General features: G+C 39.3%; 2 protein-coding genes and 1 long non-coding RNA gene across 9 annotated transcripts in view; 1 reads left to right on the top strand and 2 right to left on the bottom strand.

Moving 5' to 3' along the window:
* KIF27 (kinesin family member 27) overlaps window positions 1–6,021 on the bottom strand; it is a 31,772-nt gene extending 25,751 nt beyond the window's left edge. For 3 of the 4 annotated variants that reach the window (XM_081943470.1, XM_081943473.1, XM_081943472.1), the window contains exons 1-4: window positions 5,489–5,691; window positions 4,452–4,857; window positions 3,553–3,753; window positions 782–1,755 (exon numbers count right to left, since the gene is read on the bottom strand). In XM_081943470.1, coding sequence (XP_081799596.1) covers window positions 782–1,755; window positions 3,553–3,753; window positions 4,452–4,749 — 1,473 coding nt within the window. In that variant the 5' untranslated portion in view covers window positions 4,750–4,857; window positions 5,489–5,691. Of the gene's footprint in view, window positions 1–781; window positions 1,756–3,552; window positions 3,754–4,451; window positions 4,858–5,488; window positions 5,692–5,719 lie in introns of those variants that run through there. The other variant, XM_081943471.1, reaches the window with a different exon arrangement.
* LOC309387193 overlaps window positions 1–17,833 on the top strand; it is a 47,222-nt gene extending 29,389 nt beyond the window's left edge. The window contains exons 4-7 of the long non-coding RNA XR_014174561.1: window positions 11,307–11,405; window positions 14,940–15,084; window positions 15,447–15,648; window positions 17,693–17,833. This is a non-coding gene — a long non-coding RNA (uncharacterized lncRNA). The remainder of the gene's footprint in view (window positions 1–11,306; window positions 11,406–14,939; window positions 15,085–15,446; window positions 15,649–17,692) is intronic.
* On the bottom strand, window positions 10,643–20,119 carry QNG1 (Q-nucleotide N-glycosylase 1). 4 transcript variants are annotated; one of them, XM_081943484.1, is made up of 5 exons: window positions 18,850–20,119; window positions 16,699–17,080; window positions 14,183–14,442; window positions 12,757–12,952; window positions 10,643–11,398 (listed from the first exon to the last, which is right to left on the bottom strand). In XM_081943484.1, exons 2-5 carry the CDS (start codon window positions 17,033–17,035, stop codon window positions 11,166–11,168), a joined length of 1,026 nt encoding a protein of 341 aa, XP_081799610.1. In that variant the 5' UTR covers window positions 17,036–17,080; window positions 18,850–20,119; the 3' UTR covers window positions 10,643–11,165. The 4 variants fall into 4 exon arrangements, with proteins under 4 accessions (XP_081799610.1, XP_081799611.1, XP_081799613.1 ...); XM_081943485.1 differs by having other exon boundaries at window positions 16,699–17,048; XM_081943487.1 differs by lacking the exon at window positions 18,850–20,119 and adding an exon at window positions 18,566–18,803 and having other exon boundaries at window positions 16,699–17,048.
* Window positions 20,120–20,207: the final 88 nt, after the last annotated feature.

The following is a 20,207-nucleotide window of genomic DNA, read 5'->3' as shown; positions in this document are numbered from 1 at the left end:
CCCGGTCTGGTGTTTCCCAGGTGTGTTGGGGAAAATTAATAAATAACTTGTAATTCTTGGTGCTGCTATTGATTTTCATCTGTTTTATAATGACAATATCCAGTGATCATTTCTGTTAACAGCTACATTCTTGTAATGTAAGCATTTTAGATCAGGGAGGAAGAGACAAAAAGATTTGCAAACAAAGGAACTGTATAGAGAAACAGTTCATACTGAAATGAAAGTGAAATATTAGCCAAGAGAAAGGTAATAGAACCACTGAAGTTTTAAAAGAATGCTTCACTGTTTATTAGCTTTAAAAATAATAAAAAATTATAAAAGATCTATGTTAGAAAAAGTAGCTAGACAAGTTCCAAAAGATAAGCTGAAAGACTTCTTATGCTGATGACCTGCCAAAGCTCTGGTCTTTGAAAGAAATCCATAATTCCCTGAGGGAAGATTTCTTACGCTATATTAATGATTGCATATTGAACCATTTCCAAATAAAGAACCCATCTTTAATATTAAATTGTATTAAATTGAGGTATTGTTCTCCTGCTTTTTTTTAACATGCCTCTCAAATTATCCCATAGCACTGATCAAGCTGACATGCTGGAATGGGAGGGAAGGTAAATTCATTTGAACAAAACTTTGCCTTAATGTGCAGGCAACGCTTCTGTATACAATCTTTTATTAAATTTATCTTAATTCATAATACCCTTATTTATAATTTATAATACCCTTATATTTATAATTATATTTATAATTTATAATACCCTTATATTAAATTTACAGTAAATACCTGATATTTCTTCAGCTCTCTTTTAAGCTGAAGAATCGTAATATGATATGGTCCTTCTTGGTCGGCTACTGTTCCACTGTTTACCTGGGGAATAGATGCCTCTCTCCTAAGTTCCTGAGCTACACGGATCCATTCTTGCAGTTTTTCAAGTTGATTTTTTGATAGGTTGGCAATGTTTTTTAAATCATCAAGAAATAAATAAGCTTCTTCAATGCAATTTCTCAAATTAAAACTTTCAATTTGAAACTGAGCAAGCTGCTGTTCAAGACAACGAATTCTGTTTTTGTCTTGGCATAAATCCTGTGACCCTTGGCTACCAGAAGACTGTCCATTAGTTTGTTGGTTTTGCAAGGCTTCCCGAAGCAACTTAATGGCAAGCTCCATTTCATCTATACGATCCCAGTCTGGGTTATAGTTGACAATAGGTTTGTTCCTAATATTTTTTGCTCTGTTTGCATACTTGATGGAATTTAATGATTCATCAAAATCAGAAGAAGATGGACTAATACATGTTATCATGACAGTCTTTGCATTGCCCCCTAAAGAGTCTTTAAGGATACGTGTGATTTTAGCATCCCTATATGGAATGTGTACATTTTTTCTTTTTGGGTCTCCAAGTGCACTTATCACATTTCCCAAAGCTAATAAACCACTGTTGATCTGAATAGATTCTTTGAATCTTTCACCAGTATTGCCAGTTTTTGTAACTCTTTCTGATCCGGCAAGATCTACAAAGTGGAACTTAGAAGCGATCTGCTGTCCTGAATTTTTGGGTGAATTCTGTGCACCCTCTTTGTCCTTCTGCAAAGGCTGCTGCTGTTGTTGACAGACACTGATGGTAAAAACAGCATGGGATCGGCTGGAATGCTCATTCATTTGGGTTGTCCCTGTATGTCTAGCAGCATTCCCTGTTTCCAATAGGCTCATCACTTCTTCTGTACTTTCCACTTGGCAATCCTTGGCACCAACGATTACTAAAACAATAAAGGTTATAAAAATAACATTTTCAGAAAAAATCAGATTAGGTTTTTAACAAATATATAGGCAATCCAGTTATTTTTCAAGCAAAAAATAATTCATATAAAATACAATATTATAAAATAAGCAGCAAATGAAGCTTTCATCAAAATGTATGTTGTGATACCACAAAGATGCTTTGCCTCTTACATACTTGTATTTAAGAACTAGTATTTGCATGTAGTATAACATACATTCAGTTGTAGAATACAAACCAGTTGAGTGGTAGTACAAATGTTTTGCAAGCAAAAAGTCCCAGTCAATGTCTGCTAGTTTAGGTAGAACTGGAAAGCAATCTGTCAGAAATCCCAGAAAGTCACTGACTGTCATTGTAACCCCTAATGAGCTGGACAAATTGATGATCTAACCTATTTTTTTTACAATATGTTTTAACTATACTCAATTGCATTGGTTGCAGAGTCAATAGAAGGTAAAGTAGGGGAAATTCCTGGATGTGCTGGTATATGTATGTAGCTGTATGAAAATTTAATATTTTATGATGATCCACTGTGCCTCTAAGTGAGATAACAAATGGAAAAAAGCTTTAAATGGAGAAAAAATATCCATAGCATTACAATGGACATTTGAAGAAAAGGTATGCATTGTTGTCCCAAAGGTGGTTTTTTCAAGAGGCAACTGGATTTTGTTTTTTTCTTTGAAGATGTTTTGGTTCTCATCCAAGAAGCTTCTTGAGCTCTGACTGGATGGTGAGGAATGGAAAGATTTATATTCTTTGGAGACAGCTGGTCATTTGCATTCTTTTAGCGGGTTGTTAAGGTCACCTGGAGGTTTATCTGTGTCATTAGGGTCACCTGAGTGGTGTAAATTGGTGTGGAGCCTTCTTGGAAGGCATTCAACAGTTCCAAGAAGGCTCCAACCAATTTGCACCACTCAGGTGACCCTGATGACACAGATAAATCTCCAGATAACCTTAACGACCCATTAAAAAATGCAAATGACCAGCTGTCTGCTAGGAGTATAAATCATTTCATTCCCCACCATCCAGTCAGAGCTGAAGAAGCTTCTTTGATGAGAAGTGAAATGACTTCAAAGAAAAAACAGAACATCCAGTTGCCTCTTGAAAAAGCACCTTTGGGACAACCATGACTTGGATGACTGAGAATCTGCATAGACATGTATGCATTGTTACCATGTTTCCCTCAAAATAAGCCCTCCCTGGATAATAAGCCCAATCGGGCTTTTGAGCGCATGTGCTAAAATAAGCCCTACCCCGAAAATAAGCCATCCCTGAAAATATTGCAACACAGCAGCAGCCATGAGGTGACCACGCTTGCCACCTCCTGCACCTCAAAAATAACAAGACTTCTCCGAAAATAAGAACAAGTGCTTATTTCGGGGGGTCAAAAGAAAATAAGACCCTGTCTTGTTTTCGGGGAAACATGGGTATTCTAGAAATATTCAGCTACACAGTAACACTTACCTAAAGGACTTTCCTGATTTTTGATATCTTTTTAAAGCCGAATAATGGGAAAAGATTAACTTTGCTGAAAGATGCTATTTTAGTTATGAGTGACAGTGATTATTAAACATAGGCAATTAAAACATTACATTTAAAGCACAAATTACTTTGCATAAAAATGGAAGTTAATTTCCTTTAAATAATTCAACTTTAATAAAATTAACTTAACATTATTTTAGAGGTACAGTACATCTATAGAAAATATGAACATACATTTTAAAAATGTTTCAAAATTATTAGCAAATAAAAACTTAGTTGAAATTTATATTTCTACCTGTATTGCCCTTTTCATCTTCTCTAATATGCAAATCTTTCATAGATGTCTCTAGTTCCAGGAGATCTCGTAGTTCTTCTTTATAGACTTCTATGTACGAAACTTTAACTGCAAAATCAGTATTATGGTTTTCAGAAATAATCTGAAATATTTCTTGAATTGCCCGTGGAATAATACCCCTCTCTTCTTCTGCAACTGATGCTAAAATGAGAAAATAATTTTAATCCAAACATGGAGCTGAAATATGCAGACTCCGAAATATCATAGCAACACTGAAAATGAAGTAAAAGGAATCTGAATGACTTTTAGCTCAATATGTTGTATATATATCACATTCAATTGTCAGGTTCATATAAATCAGTCAGTCATACCATCAGACATTAAAATACAGGGGAAAAACAACTAAGCAAAAACCAAACAAACTTAGGAAAATACTCAGTGTCACATTGGGGGGAAAAGTTGAGAGAAACCTACTTTCCTTTCTCCTTCTGTTTCCAGAGCATCACACACACTTCAGAAAGTTGTGATGAGGAGTTGTGGATTATGACTTATTTTTGGTATAGTGGATTGAAGGAGAGGATATCTCTCATTTGGGAGGATTCTCCCCTTCTCCCTCAGTTCCTGACAATGAGCGATAGAAGTACTTCATAACTCCAGTATGATGCTGATTAATACTCTAGTGTTCTGATCATGTGTAAAGTTTTATTCACAAGGAAAATGACACCAGTATAATTCTAAATTTAGAATTACCCAACCTTTAGTCCCAACTGTTCTAAAATGAAGAGCTAGGAACATCAATTATCAATTAATATTCAGTTTGTGAAAAGGTTGCTCTTATTATTCCTTTTACAGTGCATTTTTGACCATATAGTTAAATAACAAACTTTTTCAGAACATACCAATGTGACCTCCTCCAATAGTATAAGTCTTTCCAGAGCCTGTCTGTCCATAGGCAAAAACTGTAGCATTATAACCTTCTATCAAAGATGCTACCAATGGCTTAATACATGTTGTATAGACTTCATCTTGGGTTGAATGCTTGCCAAAAACAAAGTCAAAAGTGAAGACACGGTCTTTTCCGATGATAATTTGCTGAGTATTTGAGATTAATCTCACACATACTTGATGATTGTGAAGTATTTCTTTTGAGAGTAAAGGTCTTATTCGTACTGCCACTTTTACAGGAATTTCTTCCATTGCAGCTTATATGAGCATATGAATTTGTTAATCTTAATATTCACAACTTTTCTTTAATTCTTTCTTCATACTATTCTCCGTCTTCTACATTTGACAAGGAAAGATATTCTACAGGAAGCAAAAAAAAAAAAAACATTTTAGAGATTACTTTCCTTGAAATAAAAAAAATGCTAAATTCGAGGAACATTTTGTTTCTCAACCAAATCTTACTACTGAATTAGCTTTGTATATAGTAACTGCTGAAAGGATAATATATGTTTCTTGTTCAGGAAGAATGATTAATTAAACCGTGGCAGTACCCTGGATGTCCAAAATAGCTTAAAACTCAATGGGCCCCATCTGGAATGAGGGTTACTCTTAACATAAGTCAGATATAGATGACCATAACTCTTAATCTCAATGTATGATTTACACTCTGCTGCTGTCAGTTGCTATTTCACGTATTCAGATTTTAAGTGAAAATCTGACTTTTCAAAGCCAGGTATTTCGTTACTTAAAAACTCATCACTAAAACAGTGGAAAGTCCTGTGATGCCATTTTGTACTATTTTTTTTCCCCTTGTGTGCAGGCGTATCTTTTCCTTAAACTTTTACCATTAAAAACCGCTATATGCAAGCATGCACTACAAATTATAACAGGCGTGTGCTATTACATGAGAGGATTTTTTAAACCGTTTTTTTTTTACTCAACCTCACCCCCATCCCTTCCCTCCCGATCTCTACAACACGCTCAAACTCACTCCGTCGCTCCCTCCCTCCCGAGCGCGTCCGCGTAGCTTGCGCTATTCGCGTTAAGCCTCCGGGTGAAGATCCAAACGGACTCTCTCGCGGCGGGACCAGCTTGTCAGGCAGCACCTGCCTTGCCCAGCTTACGGCGGACCCTTAAGACTCCCACTTCAAGGCTGCCCCTCAACAACAGCGGTAGCACAAATATGGAACACCCCTCCCCCCCGCTTCCGACTTTTGTTTACATTGGTTCACCAGGCAACTACGAAACGCTCCCGCCGCTGACAGAACCAGCGTCCTCCCTGAGACAGCCGGCGCCGCCCTCGCCTCCTCTGATAGGCCGCCGAGCGTAGCTAGCTCTATCGGCGCAGGCGCATTGGTGCCGGCGTTTCCATCCCCCCGGTCTGGCAAGCGTTCCCGAGAACTGAGGGCGGGAGAAATGCGCCTGTTTCTTTTTGTTTTTCTGCTTTTAAGGCAGGGTTGTCTAGCCTTGGCAACTTTTAAGACTTGTCGACTTCAACTCCCAGAATTCCCATGCTGGATTTGAAATCCACAGGTCTTATAGTTGCCAAGGTTGGACACCCCTGTCTTAAGCAAAGGGACCACGAAAATGAACTTAATTTACATTGAAGTGCTTCACTTGATTCCATTGCTACTGGATTACAAGCATAGTGGTGTATGTGGGTTATCCTAGATGGCAATGAAACATCTAACCCCTCCACATAGTATCCTCAGATGTTATCATTCCCAACTGTCCTTGTTAATGCAGGGGGTGCAGGCAACTCATCCCTCTCCCCAATTGAAAGCTGTTTGGACAAATCCCCCTTAAAGTCAAAGTTCAGGAATGGTTTATTATTTATTATTATTTATTTCTTAGCGCTTATAGACCGCCCCCTCTCCCGAAAGGGACTCGGGGCGGTGTATAGTCCATATCAGAAATACATCATAAATAACTATAAAATTTAGACAATTAAAATTATTAAGTAGATAGATACATAAATAAGAGGAGGATAAAAAGATATACAGAACTGTACTGCTAAGTAAATAATTTAAAATGTACAAAATTTAAAACCCCAATATCCTATAAAATTAAGTTTAAAAGAACAATCCCTCTAAAAAACCAGTAAGAAAAATGTATGCCAGGAGGTAGACGTTATAATTATGCCAGGCCAGCCAGTCGGAACAGGTGTGTCTTCAATTTCTGTCGGAAGGAGCGGAAGTCAGTGGTGGTTCTAATGTCGGGGGGGGAGGTCATTCCAGAGGGTTGGGCCCATCACAGAGAAGGCCCTACTCCTTGGTGTCGCCCGTTGGCATTGCCTAGTGGACGGCACCAGGAGAAGCCCCTCCCTGTGAGAGCGAATTGGCCGCAGGGATGTGTGTGGGAGGATGCAATCCCGCAGGTAGCTAGGCCCTATGCCATGGAGCGCTTTAAAGATGGTGGTCAGAACCTTGAAACGCACCCGAAAGACCACAGGCAGCCAGTGCAGCTCGCACAGGAACGGTGTTACGTGGGAGTACCTGGTACTCCTCATGACTACCCGCGCGGCTGCGTTCTGGACTAGCTGCAGTCTTCGGGCGCGTCCCAAGGGAAGCCCCATGTAGAGAGCATTACAGTAGTCCAGGCAAGACGTCACCAGTGCATGAGTGACCGTGCGTAGGGCATCCCGGTCCAGAAGGGGGCGCAATTGGCGCACCAGGCGAACCTGGTGGAACGCCCCCCTTGCCACGGCTGCCACATGGTCGTCCATTGACAGCCGGGCATCTAGGAGGACGCCCAAATTGCGCGCCCGTTCCACAGGGGGCAATTGTTCGCCCCCTATGGCCAGCAATGGAGTCAGCTGGCTGAACCGAGGTGCCGGTAGCCACAGCCACTCAGTCTTGGAGGGGTTGAGTTTGAGTCTGTTGTCCCCCATCCAGACCCCGACGGCTTCCAAACACCGGGACATCACTTCGACAGCCTCGTTGGGGTGGCTTGGGGTTGAGATGTACAGCTGAGTATCATCAGCATACAGATGATACTCAACCCCAAAACCACGGATGATCTCGCCCAGCGGCTTCACATATGCATTGAACAGAAGGGGCGAGAGGACCGACCCCTGCGGCACCCCACAAGAGAGTGACCTCAGGGTCGACCTCTGCCCCCCTGTCAACACACATTGCATCTGGCCGGAGAGGTAGGAGCCGAACCACCGTAAAACGGTGCCTCCGACTCCCATCCCCTCCAGCCGGCGCAATAGGATACCATGGTCGATGGTATCAAAAGCCGCTGAGAGGTCTAATAGGACCAGGATAGAGGAACAACCTTTATCTCTGGCCCTCCAGAGATCATCAACCAACGCGACCAAGGCTGTCTCTGTGCTATGCCCGGGTCGGAAGCCGGACTGGCGTGGGTCTAGATATTCGGATTCATCAAGGTGACGTGGAAATTGTTGCGCCACCACATTCTCAACAACCTTCGCTAAGAAGGGAAGGTTAGAGACTGGACGATAATTAGCTAGCTCCGTTGGGTCAAGTGAAGGTCTCTTGAGTAAGGGCCTCACCACTGCCTCTTTCAAGGCAGTTGGTAAGGATCCCTCACCCAATGAGGCGTTCACCAGGCCCAGAAGCCAGCCTCGTGTCACCTCCCAGGATGCCAGTACCAGCCAGGAGGGACACGGGTCCATTGAACATGTGGTGGGTCGCAGCCGTCCACGCAACCTGTCTAAATCCTCGGGGATAACAGAGTCAAACTCCTCCCAGAGTGGTCTCACAAGACTCAATGTTGACGGCTCGTCCGGTCCACTGGGGGGGGCCCATCCGCTCCGGATCTGAGCGACTTTGTCCTGCAGATATTCCCCAAACTCCTCTGCTCTTCCCTGCAAGGGTGCCCCCCGCGTCTCTTGCGACAAGAGGGAGCGGGTCACCCTAAACAGGGCGGCAGGGCGGTTATCCACAGACGCAATGAGAGCGGCACAATGTTTGCGTTTGGCCGCTCTCAATGCCACAAGGTAGGTCCGTAAATAGGCTCTTACCTGTGTTCGGTCAGACTCGGAGCGTGAGGACCTCCACCTGCTCTCTAGACGTCTCCTATGGCGCTTCATCACCCTCAACTCCTCGGTGTACCAAGAAGCCCGGGTGGGTCGCTGCCGTAGGAGAGGTCGCAAAGGCGCAACCCGGTCCAAGGCCCCAGCTGTCGCCCTATTCCAGGCGGCCACTAGGTCCTCCGACCGAGCGCGGGTCAGGGCTACAGGTAGTGGCCCAAGCTCCGTCTGGAACCTATCCGGTTCCATCAAGTGCTTGGGGCGGTACCAGCTTGGACAAACTGGCTCCGCCTCCTCGCGGTGGAGGGTAGCGCCAGGGAAGTCCAGCCGGAGACATGAGTGATCTGACCATGACAGGGGAGTAATATCTAAATCCCCTATTCCCAGATCACTCGTCCACTGCTCAGATACAAAAACAAGGTCCAGTGTGTGGCCACCTTCGTGTGTGGGGCCCTGAATTAATTGGGTCAGGCCCATGGCTGTCATGGAAGCCATGAACTCCCGAGCCACCTCAGATGCTGCTCCCGTCGACGGCAGGTTGAAATCCCCCATAACCAAAAGTTTGGGGGATTTATCTTCTTTACATGAGACTATATCAGCTGGAAGAATCCATGATTTTACTGCTGGTCCTTGATTTATGACCACAATTGAGCCCAAACTGAGAGAGTTGAGTTTTGCCCCATTTTAGGAACTTTCTTGCCACAGTTATTAAATAAATCACTGCAGCTGCTAAATTAGTAATACGGCTGTTAAGTGAATGTGGCTTCCCCATTGACTTTGCTTATCAGAAGGTCACAAAGGTTTACCTTTATTGTCAGAATTCAACATGTGTACAATGAGATTGGCTGAGCCTCCCTTTGTGCACCCCCCAACCCAATATATCTCACAGTGAAAAACAGAAAATCCATAACCCAGTGAATCCTTCTAACAAGCACACAATTCTATTGCACCATGTGAACTTATTGCATGTTGCGCTGGCCCCGCAAGTCAATTGTACTATGTTGTTGTAAAGTTATTTTCCATTCAGAAGTCTGACAGCCCACAGGTAAAAACTGTTTGTTAGCCTTTGTTGGCTGCTTATGCTTTTAGATCTCTTTTCCGATGGCAGGAGAATGAAGAAGTGCTGACCAGGGTGTGAGTTGTCCCTGACGATTTTCCTCACTCTTCTAAGGCAGTGAGCCCTAGCGATGTTTTCTTGTATCAAGGGACAGCCCACAATGTTTTGTGCTGTGCTCATCACCCTCTGTAATGTCTTTCTATCCATGGCTGTCAAGCCGGCATACCACACCGTAATGCAATGAGTGAGGACGCTTTCTATTGTGGACTGGTAAAAGGAGATCATCAGTTGTTGTTCCACTTCGTTTTTTTTCGCAAGAGGAAGTGGAGTCTCTGTTGGGCCTTGATGCTGCAACCATCATAAATATGAACCAGTTGACAAGCATCTGAATTTTGATCACATGACCAGGGGATGCTGCAACAGTCACAAGTGTGAAAAACGGTCATAAGTCACTTTCTTCAGTGCCATTGCAACCGATCACTAAACAAATAGTTGTAAGTTGAGGATTATCTGTATAGAAAGGGCCTATTTCAACACCTGTTATCTGCATGCAGAAGACTCAAAGGATTTTAAAAAATAATTCTTTGCGTTGAGGTCAACTCCTGGCAATTGTACAAGACCCTATATATATTTCCTATTTTATCTTACAATCTAAAGATATTCTGGTAGTATCTCATCCAATTACTGCTTAGTCTTTTGTATCAACCAAGTCAACTACCGTGTTTTCCCGAAAATAAGACAGGGTCTTATTTTCTTTTAACCTCCAAAATAAGCACTTGGCCTTATTTTCGGGGAGGTCTTATTATTTTTGAGGTGAGGAGGCGGCAAACCTGGTCACTTCATGGCTGCTGCTGTGTTGCAATATTTTGGGGGAGGGCTTATTTTCGGGGGTTGATTTTAGCGCATGCGCTCAAAAGCCTGATTGGGCTTATTATCTGAGGAGGTCTTATTTTGGGGGAAACAGGGTAGATGTTATATTTTAATAAACTAGGAGCAAGTTGTTTTTCCCCCCTAAAGAATCAGTTAATATTCTTTTTGTTAGCCTGGCCTTCGCATTTTTAAAATACTTTTAATAATTGAAATATTACTGATTGTTTTTGTTGATGATTTTATTCTTTAGTTGTAATTTCAGAATTTTTTTTTAAAAAAGTCTTGTTTATAAACTTTGAATCAGTGTTGCTGAATGACATTACAATGATTTGAACAAAATGATTCCTGATTCACACAACTTCAGAAGGTACATCAAATGTAAACTTAAATGGTCCTTACTCAAATGCATGTTTAGATACATTCACACAAGTAGGTAATTTGATTACCTACAAATTACCTACAATAATATTAATTTGTAAGGTATCTTTTGATTTTATATATAATCCAGATTTTTTTTACAGTTTCATACATTTTAATCAAACCCATTAAAGAAATTTATTGCTTACAGAATTGGAATGTCAATATACAAGAAAATGCCTTTCTTCTGATAAAATGGAGATTAAAGATTCAAATCTTAAATTAATACATGTGTAGCCATGCCAATTATTTTTTAAAAAAATCCAAATTATATATAGAGATTTTGAAGACTTTGATACTTTATATCATTATCATTTATAAATGATATTAATAGTATATGGAACGTACACAGTGAAAAGGTACTCCTTTCATATCTTCTCGATGATCCCGAGCATAGTCCCACAGATAATAATCAAGGAGAACTGCATTGATCTTTTCACTCATGTTGTCACCTTTCTTTTTATAAAGTTCAAGCAAACTGCTGCAAATGAGCTCACAACACCAAATACTACAACCTCGAATCTCCACTTCCTGATTGTCTCCAAACTGGAACACATGCCCTGCAAGGTAGGGAAGGGTCAAAGAAAGTCACATGAATAAAGAAAATGGGAATAAAAGAGGAAATATTTTAATCAATGTATGCCTAACCTTTTTTTTTTTTTACATTAACCGGGTTCATTCAAGTTACATATTTTCAGTATCTTAATCTACCAAGTAATTGCCATGCTACTAAATTGAAAAGGGTTGCAGTAGTTTTGAATTGTTTATGTCTCATTCCGCCATATTTTCTTTGCCCTTCATAACATTCCTAATACTTTTCTTAACTAGGGGCAAATGTGCCCTTCAGAAGGATCTTTGATAGTTCTGTTTGAGTAGGCTGTTACTCAAGGGGCTGCCTATATCATATCAGGAGAAGGGCTTCACATTAGAGGTATTGTTTCCTGCATTGTACTCCACAGAAAAAGGCAATCTTTTTGCAGAAGGAAGCATGAAACAAATTACTGGAATCTCAGGAAAAAAATGGCTTGTCTCAGCTCAGTATACACTGATTGGATAATAGCCATAGATTTTTGAATGGCAAGAGGAACAAAGATGCAGGAAGTTTAAGAAATGTAGTAGAAATCAATAAAAGTGGTCTAATAATTAATTTCTACATACAAGATTAAATCCATAAATGAGAGATTCCTAGTGCTTCTGATATACAGTAATAGAAAGTGAAGGTTGTTGAATTATATTAGAACTTATTTTAGAGTAGACAAATAAGTATGACAATAGTGTCAATATAAACTATTTAGCAACAGTTAAACAGAGAATTGTAAATAAGCAGACATTCTATATCTGAAATACCAGAACAGAACATTTGTAAAAGAATTTTACTTTTCCCTTTTATTTTTCTTTCTTTCTGCATAATAAAAAGTGAAAAAGTAAGGTACTCTGTTAACAGTCTTTCACATTTATACATAAAAGTTAGTAATTGGGGCTTACTCCAAGGTTTCTTTGTAGGAATGTAGACTGTCACGAATTAAGGAATTGTAGATAACTCTGGGAATAGATAACTCTCAATTTCTCTTATGTTTATTTCTGTTTTATGTTTATTTTTTACTACCGGTTCTGTGGGCATGGCTTGGTGGGCGTGGTAGGGGAAGGATACTATAAAATCTCCATTCCCCTGGAGTGGGGAAGGTTACTGAAAAATCCTCATTTTCTCCCGATCACCTGGGACTCGGGAGGTATAGAATAGATGGGGGTGGGGCCAGTCAGAGGTGATATTTACCTGTTCTCTGAACTACTCAAAATTTCCGCTACTAGTTCTCTAGCAATGGTCAGAACCTGCTGAATACCACCTCTCATCAAAAGACTACTGATAAAACGTTTCTGGTAAAATAGAAATTCTTCATGATCATGAATATTTTAATACCTTTCTTAAGTTTGTTCATTAATTCTTCTGAATATCTCATTGCTCCTAAATGAACAAGAACTTGTGGTATCCTGTAATCAGCAAATATAGAGATTTTGGAAATATCACTGAAGCAGCCATCTCCTTTCCCCTCCAACACACTCCAGGTGTCAGCCACAAGGATCTGCGCCCGTTTGTAAAAAGCTACCTTTTTACCCTGGTAGGAAAAGGAGAAAAAACAACAGCAAAGTAATTAGAATGATTGTAGTCACATTTACAGATTTCAATTGTTATTTCAACATGTTATTCTTTTTTTTTTTAACAAAGTTTTATTGATTTTTAGAAAAAATATCAAGGAAAAGGGGTAGTGGAATAGGTTACAAATTTTGGCAGTTGCAATATGTAGGAAGTGTCCCCCCCCCCCCCCCGTACTCATAGTTTTCATTTATACATAGATTAGTTTAATACTACATAATAATATTTTGTCAGCATATAAACTTTTGTCTTCAAATATTTTCAATCAATTTATGTCAAGCAGATTTTCTTACTCATTTTTGTGATCTGAGTTTTCTTGGTATTGCCCCTTCTCCCCCCGCCAGCAAAGCTCCGGCCCCTCCCGTGTCCTGTAAATCTGGTATAGGATCATCAGGTTTATCTAGGAGTCCTCAACATGTTATTCTTACCATCTTTCATTTCAAAAGAAGCTAAATATGATGGGAATTATATGAAATATGACAGCTCATACATGAGGAGGTTAAAGTACCAGATTTATGAGTGGGAAGATACAGGGTCAAACCCACCAACATGCAACAAAATCTCCTGGAGGACTCTGAGCCAATCACTTTATCTTAACACAAACCCACTCCATAAGGTTCTTGCTCTGTTAGAGGAGAGAACACTATATACGCTACACTATTTTTGCATTAGTTTCATTATTGCCTAAGCATTGCAAAAAATCAAAAACAGAGATGCAATAAAACATCATGTAAGGCAAAACAAATATGTTTTATTTAAGGGAACCATTTCTGCCTTAATTTAGTTAGACTTTTGTTCTGAATATTGGATATAGCCTATTTCTCCATTGCTCTCAATCTTATATCATCAGCAAAGGTTATCTTTTCCAAAATTGTGCCCACTGGATCCTTGCCATTATCATCATATATCTTGGTAAATGGTGATATCTTTTATTTATACACACTGGAATAATTCTTATCACAAATATGTATGGTTTTGATTCTGTAGCAGTTTGGGAATATTGGTCATACCATTAATGGCCTCACTATCTCTATTAGATAATAAGATCACAGGAGATGTGTGCTGTGATATTTTCCACCCTGCCACAGCACGAAATGAGAGACACTGGTATGCAGCAATTCCGTGCCCCTTTTGCCATTAAAAAAAATGAAACCAAGAGGCTAATTGAAAATGCAGACTATAAGAGATTTACCTGAAATGTAGCTTCATCTCTAAAAGATGGGAAATTTTCCACTATTGTCTGTAATAATTTTTGGGCACTTTTCCCACTTTCTTTAACACATGTGAGGTAGGAGCCCCCAAATTTCTCCAGCAGAATTGTTCCAGCTTCATTTAGTACACTATGTCTCTCCTCGATTAAAGGCATAGGCACCTCTGTATCAGAACGAAATGCATGCTTCAACTGACCCAAGGTCATAGTGGCAAAATAAGAAGCACTAGTAATGGGTGTTCCTTCAGAAAGGACAACAAATAGGAAAGAATCATTGTTAATTACATTTGAGATCATTAGTAAAATACAAGATGAAGAAATTTTAAAAATGTTCCAATTAGGAAGCAAGTAAACAGAATTTATTCAGGCTGATTATTGGATCAATGAAAGAATTTATTTCTCAGTTAATTTACCTCTAAACATGATATACTGGACCTGCTACTGGAATTACAATTTAATATACTTTTCTATTCAGATTATTTTTTAAACATGGAAATATTTGTAATGTTTAAAAATACTTTTTTCTTTTGATTGACATTAGTGAAGACAACTCAGTAGTTGAAGATTATCATTCATGAGAAAGAAGGGAGGATACCTTAATGTTTTCTGAGTTGAATTTGACTGCTGGTGACTTCAAAGACTTGTCCATGCAAGTTCTCTGCATAACAGCATAGAAGAAACTTACCATGATTGATCAACCTCTAGTAGCCTAATCCTGCTTAGCTTCTTTTTGACCAAGGTGATGCTGAATGCGCCAATGGATAGAGACCTTGCAAAACAAGCCGTGGTTCTTGCAATTTTAAGCAATTAAAAGATCTTTATTTGAAATGGAACTCAATTACATGGGCGGCAATAAGCAGAAAAGAGTGACGTAAATGGCCACAGTAAGTCCTTGTGAGCATTTCATAACTGCCAAACAAATTGTTTTATAATTTATTTAGGGTTGTTTACATAAAAAAACCTAAAGTCTCCAAAATGGGTAGTGGTGGTTGTATCTCTTACTTATTACATTACTTTTAAATTCTTTCCTTAGTGTCCTCTTCCAAACTTTAGATTCTAATGCTTCTTCTAACTGATATATATATGTTGACAGATATAAATCAATAAAATGTCAACCTACTTTTTTTATTAAAAAATATTTCAGTTGTGAAAATCAAATAATGCATCTGAATATCAGATGTTTAATCTAAACAAGAGGAAGATGTTGACTTTTCCTGCTAATGCTGTATTTGTAAATTTCACAAAGGCATGGATCTTACTCAGCACAGCCTAATTGTGCTGATATACTTTCCTGTTTATTGGGAGAAGACTGCAAGAGAAATTAAAGTGAAATTTGAAGAGGCAGCTTTCCAGTCTGGGCCAGCTGCCTTTCACTAGACTGCCCTCAAGGCTTGTCTAATGCCGTGACAGCATCTGTTTGGGGGCCAAGTATCCATAGCAGAGGCTAGGTAAGAAACATATAGATTATTCTTTATAGTCATGTTCTGATCCTTTTTCACCTAATGTTTTATAATAAGGCATGTCATGCGAAATTTCCTAATCTTTATTTTATTATTACTGAAAGCAAGCTCCAGATCTTAATCCAGATTAGTCGCAGTCAGATTTGTAGGGCAAAAGCATCTGAGAATTAATCCCCTCCTTCTGTTATTGCAGCCAGGTTTCTCCATATTCTTTCTTTTGGCAGAGAAAATTAAAAGAGGGGAAATCCCTCCAATGGGATTGCCTTTATTTTATTTTGTCTAATTCCTGGTCTGATAGGCAGATTTTGGGGAGAAAAACAAAATGCCTTTATTTTATTTGTCCAATTCTTGGTCTGATGGGCAGATACTGGAGGGGGGGGGGGAGGAAACCTAATTTGAGTCTTGATACTTTGGGATGAGAATAAACATTTTTATGCTGTTCATTCAGTGTAATAGGTTGCTTAGCCACTGAAGCGATTCAATGCTGTATTACAACAAGATAGTTTGATGGTACCATATAAAATTACATTCATAATCACCTACAAGTAACCATCGACATACGATAGTGACCATTCGAAGCTACAGCGGCACTGAAAAAAGTGACATGACCGTTTTTCATACTTAGGAACATTGCAGCATCTCAAATGGTCATGTGATCAAAATTTGGAGGCTTGGTAATTGCCATGTATTTAAAACAGTTGCATTGTCCGGGGTCAGGTGATCAGTACTTGTAACTTTCCCAGCCAGCTTCCCACAAAGTCAATGGGGGAAGTCAGATTTGCTGAATGACAGAATGATTCATTAAACAACGGTGGCAGGAAGGTTGAAAAGTGTTACAAAACAGTTAACTACTGTCTTGCTTAGCAATGGAAACACAGGGCTCCATTGTGGCCATAAGTCAAGGACGACCGGTAATTTCTAGTCAACTTTATTCTACTTCATGAAAGAGTCTTGTTTATTCTATTGCTGTTCATATATCTGTAGTGTAAAGTCCAAACACACCCTTCAGGTCTAATCAATGTAATTCAGAAAACTAACCTTCATCAAGTGCTCTGTTGATGGCAGCACAAAGAGACCAATAGCCACTGTAAGTCTTGCCTTTGTATGTCACCAAGCATTTGTGGTCTTCATGTTCAGACCAAAAGGAAAAATTGAGCACATCAGCAACAAATACCCAGTTTAGTGCATCTTCACTTGCTTCTTGAGGGTTTAATTCATGTGAAGACTTCCAGCCAGCCACACTGAATTCCTTCCCTGTGACTTTATCAAATAACATCTCTGCAACCTTTTGCACACCACCATCTTCAATGTACACATCTTTGCTGTTTTCTGCTATAAACTTGGCCGATTCTTTAGGATTTGAAGTTGCTTCCATATTTTCCTTGTTTCTGAACAAATGTGATAAATGTTAGACTTTGACCTATAAATAAAGAGTTGATAGAATTCAAGAAAGATACATAACATATTATTCTGTTGGCAATCCATTTATCTTCCCAGGTCTTTCCAAATCGTAAGCAATCCCTGTACAGGTTTTGCAGCAGTAAATTCTATCAGTTTAACAGCACTTGTTCTCAACTTCGTATAACACTGTACCTTTCACCATTAAAAAACGTAAAACTTTTCTGTTTTTAAAGCAGCAGCAGCAATTTTGGCAATAATGTTTGTTATTCTTTGCTGCAGCAAAACCTTTACCTATATATGCTAACTGCATATATATTAAAATAACAAAACATCTTATTGAGCCTACCCCAAACTGAAGAGAATGGGAGAATTACACAAAAGCCATGCAGATGGATACATATTTATTATTCAAATGTAGCACTTTGCAACTTTTTTAAATGATCAAACCATCCTTGAAAACAGCAAATTTGTGGCATCACAAACAGAACTCTTTCCAAAAGTGCCAAGAATTTCGGGTGTTATTAGAAGGGTATATGTGAACATTAGCAATTAGATATTCAAGAAATGGGTGAGAAATGAAGTTCGTGCTTCCAATATTTCTGACATATTTCTGATTTTTTCTTTATTTCAGAGTCCCTTTCCTCAAATCAACCACAGCACCATTTAAGCTTTCTTCAAAGGTACAAGAGATAAATAGATTGGTCATGCAAGGTTATCTGATGTCTGTCTCAGAAAGCAAAATTGCAATGGGAGAATAAAATGTAGAATCTTTGCCAAATTGAATCCAATTCTTGAGGACCTCATGGATGAAGATTATGCCATGGTCTTCCTCCGACTTTTCTTTTTGTTTCACTCCTTAAGTCTCACCTTTACCCTCAGTCTTCTTTTAAGAAGGATTACCATCTGGGCTGCAAAAAATTGGAGGACCACTAGATGGTAGCTAAGAGTTAATATCCTTCTGCAACCATGGATAGTCCTATTTTAAATCCAAGCATTAATAATCATCGGAAAGCCACCATTTCCTATGGAAATAAAACTAGTTGTGATTGCCCTGAAGGCTTTAGCTCCGCCCACTGAATGCACAGATTGTGTCTGTGGCCAATACAGTATTTGATTTTTAGAAAACTTTCCTCCCAGCCCGCCTGAGTTAAAAACCAATATTGCCTAATAAAATTGTCAAAGCGACGTCTTTTTATCAGAGGGAAATTCATCTTTTAATGAATGCACGGGCCGAGATGAAGGGATAGAAAGCGCTCCTATTCTCAGCCAACCGAACAAGGGTTCACTCGAACAATAGACGTGAAAAAAGTTCCACCCCATCCTCCGTTCCCCCTACCCGCCACGATTCGCCCTTTCACCGATCGTTTTAGGAAATCTTGCTACAAAGTAACAGCGAGGCCACTTTGGGGCTGCGCTTTTTCTCCACATCAGAATTTTGAAATGTTGATCTAGTCCAGTGCCAGTCATCGAACACACAAAAACGGCGCGGCCAGAAGCGGATTACCAACAGGAGCAGCGTTCGTCTGCCAATTCGATCCGATTTTCTGGAGCACTTCCACACCGGCAGGCGCCGAGTCGCATTCAGATTGGTGTTTGATTCTTGGCTGTTTCTACGGTTTTCATGACAGGCAGGAAGAGAACAAAAATGTGTTTCTTTTCCTCGTTCTCTATTCACATGGCCAAACAAGGACTGCCTGCGGATCTTAGGCCTACGTAAAAAACCCGGAAGTGTGCAGACATTCTAGCAAAATGTCACAACGTTTCGCCAAGAGATCAAACCCATCTTACCTTTAAAGATACCGTACTCGATTTGGTTATGGTTGGCTCAGTAAACCCGCGAGTGAACTCCTTCGGTACAAAACGGCGTTTCTTTCTTTCAACCTTTCTCTAATCGTCCTTGCTTCATCCTCCAATCAGAATGGACTATATTTGCATAAATTAGTGCAGGACTCAAAAGGTTACCGGATATCGGCGCCAGCTGCAACATGCCCTTATCTCGCGAGCAGCTACACCCATGTTTTACTGCATTTTGTGGAATGATTGAATCCTTGGTGGGTTGGTGTTTTTTTTTTTTGCATATCAGCGTTGACTCCCGGCAGCTACTTTTCGGTCCACGCAGACTTCAAAAGCGGCCTTCTTACCGGGTATAGAGGTGGTTAACTAGCCCACTTTCACTCCACTGGTTTTTTTTTTTGTAGCTAAAGCAGAATCAGAGCACATGTGTGTATGAGGGAGAATCAATCTTGACTCCTAGAAAGTCCATGCAGTTTTGAAATGCAGTTCAGCAACCCGTAGTCTGTAATTCAATCCTCTTTACAACACGTTGTTTCCTATTAGTTTTTGAAAAAAATCATCGGACACCATCCTACAGGATCCCTTATATTAGAAATTTCTCCCTGCACATGGTACACTTGGAAATACTGTTCAAATTACTTTCAGTAAATATTCATTCATGGAAATCCCATTGAATTCAACAAGGCTTACTTGACAAGATAATGTAAGCTAGACCTTTTTGCTTATAAAAGTTGAAAGTTTTTGCATGGTTTTGAAATATCTCATACCTAATTGCAAACAGGAAGGGAATGGTTTTGTTTAGCATGAAAACACAACAAAAAACTATTAAAAACAGGATCTGTCACATCCACATCCAGCTCAGTATTATTACAATTTTAATTTTATTCAATAAAAGAAATAACCTTGGAAACTATCAGTACAAATGTCCAGGATTTTACATGAAAACATTCAGATTGATTTAGCACGCATTTTCTATGCCAGTCAATATGAAAGATACAATTATTTCATTCAAATCTTTGTACAATGGAATCATATTAAACATATTACAGTTGAAAATGGGCAAACTTGCCAAGGCTGTTATCAAGCTTTTAATTTTTTTCTATAATTTCTCACTATTAATTGACAAAACAGGTTTTGTAAGAGTTTATTGAAACCAATTTAATGCAATACAACAATTAGGGAAATACAACTTGAGAAACAGAAAGAAAACCATTTGTATGTTAATTTCTTTACACATACCAAAGTTAAAATCAGTGCAATCAATACTTCCTATTTACCAAAATATTTGAATTGGTACTCTGCTTCTCCAGTCTAGAGAAGTGAAAAAAAGCCAAGCACAATAAATGTAGACT

The sequence above is a fragment of the Natrix helvetica genome (genome assembly GCF_964273705.1).
Source record: "Natrix helvetica genome assembly, chromosome: 2".
Lineage (NCBI taxonomy): Eukaryota > Metazoa > Chordata > Lepidosauria > Squamata > Natricidae > Natrix > Natrix helvetica.
The sequence above is the reverse complement of the archived record's forward strand: the minus strand, read 5'-3'. Positions and strand labels throughout refer to the sequence as shown.